This window comes from Lentinus tigrinus (assembly GCF_003813185.1).
Source record: "Lentinus tigrinus ALCF2SS1-7 unplaced genomic scaffold L226scaffold_44, whole genome shotgun sequence".
In the NCBI taxonomy this organism is placed as follows: domain Eukaryota; kingdom Fungi; phylum Basidiomycota; class Agaricomycetes; order Polyporales; family Polyporaceae; genus Lentinus; species Lentinus tigrinus.
In genome coordinates, this window is record NW_027137953.1 from 204223 (window position 1) to 210586 (window position 6364).

General features: G+C 55.1%; 2 protein-coding genes across 2 annotated transcripts; one reads left to right on the forward strand and one right to left on the reverse strand.

Annotated features, from left to right (window-relative positions):
* Positions 1 to 760: 760 nt before the first annotated feature.
* L226DRAFT_526445 (uncharacterized protein) lies at positions 761 to 3875 on the reverse strand (the record flags this gene model as incomplete). The annotated part of the gene is made up of 11 exons (XM_067679048.1): positions 761 to 1066; positions 1122 to 1262; positions 1318 to 1521; positions 1554 to 1634; positions 1659 to 1820; positions 1872 to 2015; positions 2065 to 2121; positions 2153 to 2218; positions 2272 to 2796; positions 2881 to 3202; positions 3277 to 3875. The coding sequence occupies 11 exons, from the start codon at positions 3873 to 3875 to the stop codon at positions 761 to 763; spliced, it is 2607 nt and encodes an 868-aa protein (XP_067530329.1).
* A 449-nt stretch (positions 3876 to 4324) lies between these two features.
* L226DRAFT_526446 (uncharacterized protein) lies at positions 4325 to 5889 on the forward strand (the record flags this gene model as incomplete). Its single annotated transcript, XM_067679049.1, has 3 exons — positions 4325 to 4719; positions 4776 to 5233; positions 5294 to 5889. The coding sequence occupies 3 exons, from the start codon at positions 4325 to 4327 to the stop codon at positions 5887 to 5889; spliced, it is 1449 nt and encodes a 482-aa protein (XP_067530330.1).
* Positions 5890 to 6364: the final 475 nt, after the last annotated feature.

Genomic DNA, 6364 nt, shown 5'->3' on the forward strand with positions numbered 1-6364 from the left:
CGGGGTACTGAAGGCGTCGCGCTGCACCAGGCGCGGGGTACTGAAGGCGTCGCAGTATCCAAGGTGTCGGGGCACTGAAGGCGTCGCGCTGCACCAGGTGTCGCAGCGCTCCAGGTGTCCCAGTGTGCAAGGCTTTGCAGTATTCAAGGTGTAGCGTTGCGCAAGGCATCGTGGTGCTCCAGTGCACAAGGTGTACAGGCATTTTAGTGGGTAAGACGATGTGCTGCTGAAGTGCCTGCAGTGCGCCAGTTGACATGATGCATAAGACATCATGGTGCACAAGCTGATGACAGGGAAACCAAGACGTCACAGTGCACCAGGCATCCATGTATTGTCAAGAGTATACAGGCACATCAGGAGGTAAGACGTCAAGGTACATACATGCAGTTCAGTGGCCCACACGTCCAAGCAAATCAGAAATACAGGTAGCCCAGACACATATAAGAAAAACAGGAGACTAACGAAGCATGACAAGTATGGCAATGTAGCAGAACAAAACAAGAGAGAGCAGGAAGGACGTGTAGAGCAGGTGCAAGAAAATGGTATGGATGGATAGCAAAAGATAGATGTAAAGCAAAAATGACGCAACTGGTATGGTACGACGATGCAACATGACAAGAAGCAGTGATATGGAGGAGTAAGTCCGACGGCGTGTATACGAGGCAAGAGACGCGTGTACCGCGGTGAGGTGGTACACGTGGTGATGCGCTGGGCGATTTTCATCAGCAGAGATCGAAAGGTTGAAGACACCCACTCACCTTCACTCATCCACCTCATCGTCGACAAGCTTCGAGTAGTTGCTCTCTTTTGCCGCAGATTGCATAGTTGTGATCGGAGTGTCGAAAACGAGACTCTTGGCGTGTACCCAGATTTGTCTGATCTTGGTGTCGCTGAGGGACGACGCCGATAACGCACATTCCTTGGTCTTCTCGCTGAAGTTGCCCATACTGAAGTCGGTGTCCTTACTCTCCTTGCCAGTGACGTGATTGATACCCTTGATGATCGTGATGTTGCGGCCGGTCCCAACAACCTTCTCCGCCGCATACAGAACCGCAGCCCGGTATACCTGCACTGTAGATTAGAACATCACCGTTTATAACATATAACAGGATGAGACATACAGCAGCACCGGCGAGGCCAAGCGCACCGTATGGGGATTCGCGCTGACGATCAGAGTAGAGACTCTTGATGATGACCGCGCCTCGAGTTGCGTCAAGGTGTCCAGCAAAGGCAGCGAGGACGAAAGGCGAACGATACAGCCCCTGCAATGAAAGATCAAATGGATATGAGCTGTGGGAAGGAGGTATGATCACTCACGATTCTCTCGCGCCCCTCTGGATCTTCGTAGAAGAGGCGGCCGTCGGGTATGATCTTCTTGCAGAACGCTGCCTTCTTACGTGGTTCAGCGTACTGGTCACCCTTCGTCCGGAACCAGGAGTCGAATGCGCGTAGGGCGTTGCTGCCGAAGCTTCCTCTCCACTCATACACGCGCTGCATGGCCTGCCACAAGTGGAACATTAGCTGTGAGCAGAAGGTAATGATCGAACACTCACTAGCCCATGTACTTTGTCACCGGTAGTGATCGTGTATTCAAGACGACCTTCGTATACAACGTCCCAGATATGTTGGAGTACCTGCACAATGTCAGCATCGCCCACGTTCCAGGGATCCTTGAGGCTGCCGAAGTATCGGAGAAACGTGGGGAGTAACTCTTCCTTCCAGAGGTTCTCGTCGTGAGCGCCAGGGGGCAGGTCCGAGTTCTTGTAAGTCGCGCGCGATGACTTAACTGGAGCCTCGTCATCACTCGTTATGTCGATCGCCTGCAGAACATCAGTATTACTTGGGCTCACAGCACAATGCGGGACTCGTACTTTGCCCTTGGAGGTGCCATCTTTCGCAGGTCGGCCCGAAGAAGTTGCAGTACGAACCGAAGAAGGAGGCCTCTTGTGCTCTCTCGCTGGCTTCCTCTCCTTGCTGAATGCGAGAGCTTCTGCGGGCTCGAGCTTGATGCCAGACTATGAATTGTAAGCGGTGATAACATAGATCAATCACAAGAGGACGCACGCCACTAGTGTTGCGTCTGCCCGGCTCCTTGGTTTCGAACTTGTCGTGAGCACCCGACTGATTACCAGTGTAGATCGAAGGAACGTACCTGGTTAGACACCCTGCGTCCACCGTTCCCTGCTGGAGGTTCCATCGGTTCGAGCTTGACCAAGGCCTAGAATCAATTCATGAGCGCGATCACTTGAGTTGACAGAAGGGAACACGCACCGCACTCGTCTTACGCTGGCCATGCTTTGCTGGGCTCGTCTTGGCTGCGTTGGCCTCCTCCGCTTCGTCGTCGGTCTCCACGTACCCATTGCCAGAGTAGTCGGTGTCGAACTCGCAGTCATCGACGACTACCTTCCTTTTGGTCTTCTTCGCCGTGGGCCTCGGGTGCGGCTCGGAGTCGTCGACCTTCGCCTTCGCCTTCGCCTTGGTAGCAGGCTGCTGGCGTGGCTCGGAGTCGTCGACCTTCGCCTTCGCCTTCACCTTGGTAGCAGGCCTCGGCTGCGGCTCCGAGTCGTCGACCTTCGCCTTCGCCTTCGCCTTCGCCTTGGTCGCAGGCTTCTGGCGTGGCTCCGAGTCGTCGACCTTCTCGGCATCGTCGACATCGCTGACCTTCTCGGAGTCGTCGACCTTATTCTTGCCAGACGCCTTTGCTGCTTTCTTACCAACAGGCCGAGGGAGCACCTTGGTCTTGGCAGGGAGCGCATGTTGCTCATCGTCGGAATCAGCAGTCAACTTGAGCGAGGCCTTCGACGACAACGCCTTCTTGAGTGCATGTTATGGGGTGTCAGCCCTGTCCGACAGTGTAGAACGGATGATATAGGACTTCACCTTGACAAAGCCGGACCCAGCATCCATGGCGTCTTCCTCAGATCCTGAACCGTCGAAGTCGTTGATGAGTGAGTCAACAACACGAGACGCCCTCTTCTTCAACCTCGGTGCAGGCTGCGATGTCGCCAGAGGAACAGCCTCCGAGGACTCGTCATCCATGTCGCTGAGAGAGCTGTCGTTGGCGACTGGAGCCTGAGTCTTGCGGACTCCCGGAGTAGGAGGAGGGGGGCCGGTCCAGGGTGTAGCAGGTATGTCAAGAGTGCGGGTGACAAGTTTCTGAGAGGTGGAGGAGGTGTGGACAGACGATGGAGCAGAGGATTGTCTGGGAACGTGTACATACACGCGGGGTAAGCATGACGTCAGACGCACGCACGGCCATAGAAGGAAAGCGCTCACTGGTTACCACGCGAGCGGGACTTGACGGTTGGGGAGTCCAGACCCGCCTTTGCAGCGCCAACGCCTGCACGAAGACCCAGCCCCGCCTTCGACTTCTTAGACGGTGCAATTGGAGTGTCGATGTCGGTGAGCGGGGACACCAACTCGGTGTCGGTGGTTCGGCCGTCCGAGTTGTCGTTGAGGTTGTTGGTCGGGCCAGGAGTGGCGCGTTCTGGATCCTCCTCAGCCATGGACACATCCTCCGGCTCCGGCACCCCGACAGGCTTGGACTTCAACGTACGGTTACCTTTTTTCCTGGGTAGCTCTTCCTCGTCTTCGTCCTCACCGTCGTCATCGCAAACACTGGTGGTGCGAGCTCTCGCACCAGAGGTCCGAGCGCGCTTGACTCGGCGGCTCCGTTCCTCGTCGTCGGCTTTGGTGAGCTCCTGTTCCATCTGGGCAACCTTGACCTGTTTCTTCGCCTCAGCGTCGATCTTCTTCCTTTGTGCTTTCGTCTTTGCTTTTTGCTCGGCCTGGACCTGAGCTCCAGTGCGGCGGGGCTTGGGTAAGTCGAACTTCCCATAGTGCTTGTTGGAGTTGTCAGAGCGCGTTGTGACCATGGTGAGTTCGCGAATGAACAAGCAAGGTGAGCGATGTGCTGGCAGAGGGACGGCAGGGTTCGGGGCAGAGACGATTTCAACATCCCGCTGTCTCCGTGGTTAAATATGAGCCCCCAACCGCGACAGGCCGGCGCTCGGGATGTAGCGGGTTCTCACTGTCAGTATACAGAGAAATACAGTGACCAGATTCGGTCTCTGAAATCGTACAGCGGCGCACGAAAAGGTACGTTGCCCCATGAAGGTCATCGCGGCGCAAGTCCCCTCATTCTCCCTCCCGCTGTAGCCATCACCCAGTCAATCACTGATCGCCTCCCACCTTCTTCCCCCGGACGCTCGAAGGCCCACAACTTCATAGTACCAGTCGTATATTACAAGGTATGGTCCCTTTATTGTGCCAACTCAGGCATGTTGCCACCGTTCCCTGACGAGTGATTGAGTAGCCTAACACCATGACCGATGCTGCACACCGCCACCCTGCCATTGTCTGCCACAACGGTGCCATCAAGGCGCGGGACTACAAGTTCACCGCTTTGAAATATGGGCGGCATATCGAATCCAACGCGGTGGAGATCGAACGAAAGGAATCTGAACTCTCAGCGGCCGAGAGGGTCCTCGCCTGCAAGGAGCTTGCCGTGCACTTCTGGAAGGAGGTCGAGGATCTGTCCTGGCGCAAGGTACAGCTAGTTCGCCAGATGAGGATCAACAAGAACTGCTTCTTGGCGATAGTACCGTTGGTATGGGGCAACTTGAACAAGGACATCTTCATGCTTCTTCAACTGCTCGACCTCGATTACTTCAATTACGGCGGCAATCGTAAGCGTAGGAGTGGGCAGGAGTATTTGGAGTAAGTCAATCTCAACTCTCGCCGTCTCGGTGTGACTGACGTACATATGACTCAAGATATATTTGGAAGAACGCATCGACCATCGTGAAGAGTTCCATGTGGCCGAAGTTCCTACACTATGCGCAGTTCGTGCGATCCGTTCAGATCAACACCGCGGTCGTAACGCCTGGTACCTTCGAGTTCCTGTCCAGCCTCATCACCGACGGCTCCTCCCTCCTCTGTGGCATGCGACAGATCGAATGGTCTGAAGCATGCGCCTCCAACAATGACCTCCTCTGCTTGGTCGCTCCACCTCTGGAGCGACTGAGCCTTGAAACGTTCGATTTCCACGATTGTGAAGACTCCTCCGAGGCGTTCTCAGCCTGGGTGTTGAGAACCTGTGTCAAGACCGTCACTGTCGCCCCAGGTCTCCGCTACATGGGCATTCAGGCGTTCAGGACCCTCGACCTTTCCATAGCGTTGAAGTACTTCACATCACTACACGTTCTGGAAGTAACCCGGATCAATCTGCAGTGTGAGTTGATTTACGTCCAGGTGTTCCTCCTCTATCCATGGCTTACGTCCTTTGCCGCAGCGTCCGATGAGGTTCCTCCACCTGAGAAGTTCGCTAACTTCCAGGAGTTCCAGTTGTCGTCGCACATCGGCTCCTCGGCGATGTTCCACACGTTGACACTACTCTGTGCCGCCTCCGCGCACACACTCCGCAAGGTCAATTTGCAGTCTCTAGCGTCACGCTACTATCCAGAAGCCCCTGACCTCGTCGACCACGTCAAGTGTTTGTTTGACGTGCCCGGGCTCGAACATATCATTCTGAACTTTCCAGAACACCAGTTTCGCTTCACGGATAGCCACCTTCGCATGATGGCGGACGCATGGCCGCTCCTCCGTTTCTTGGGCGTCAGCTTCGAGACCGAACCCAACCACCCGATCCCGGAGCTGCCAACCCTCGGCTATGTCACCACACGCTGCACCCGCCTTTGCTCGATCACCATCCCAGCCTGGAATGCGACTCGAATCTGGAATGGAGACTGTAAGATTGATGCTCCTTCGAATCATCCTCTGGAGGAGATTCGCGCCGACCGGGTTAAGTTGCCGACGGGCCACGAGTTCGACGTTGTCAAAGTACTGGAGCAGGCATTCCCAAAGCTGAAGAGCTGGCCAGGTGCCTGAGGGATCTTCTTCCAGTATAGCCCCATTCTTCCCATACAAGGGTCTCTCTGACGCGGGCTCTTCTGAAGCAGTCGTCAGCGAGAGGCCACTCACTACGGTGTTCTCCTGCCGTACATTCTGCATAAGTCAGCCTACTTCGTTGATCTCGCCCACCATCTCATCGCAACATCGTACACATCGCAGGTACAAAGCTGACCTCAGTTACCTTGGACTGCAGCAACCTTTACTACAGCGGCGTATGATTGTTCCCTGTCTGTATCTGCCCAGGAGCGCTAGAGAATGCTTCTCCGAGTCCCGATCGTCGTCATGTTGCAAAAGACTTGATCATCTTGAGATTGGATGTAACTGTGTGTCTACGAGAACTTGTATATCGCGTATATGATTGTCTGTTTAACGTGATCAGATGTGTGTCTCCGCCTGGCAACGATGTCTCTCCAACATGTATGGTGCTCTGGCCAGCCGCCAGTGGCCATAT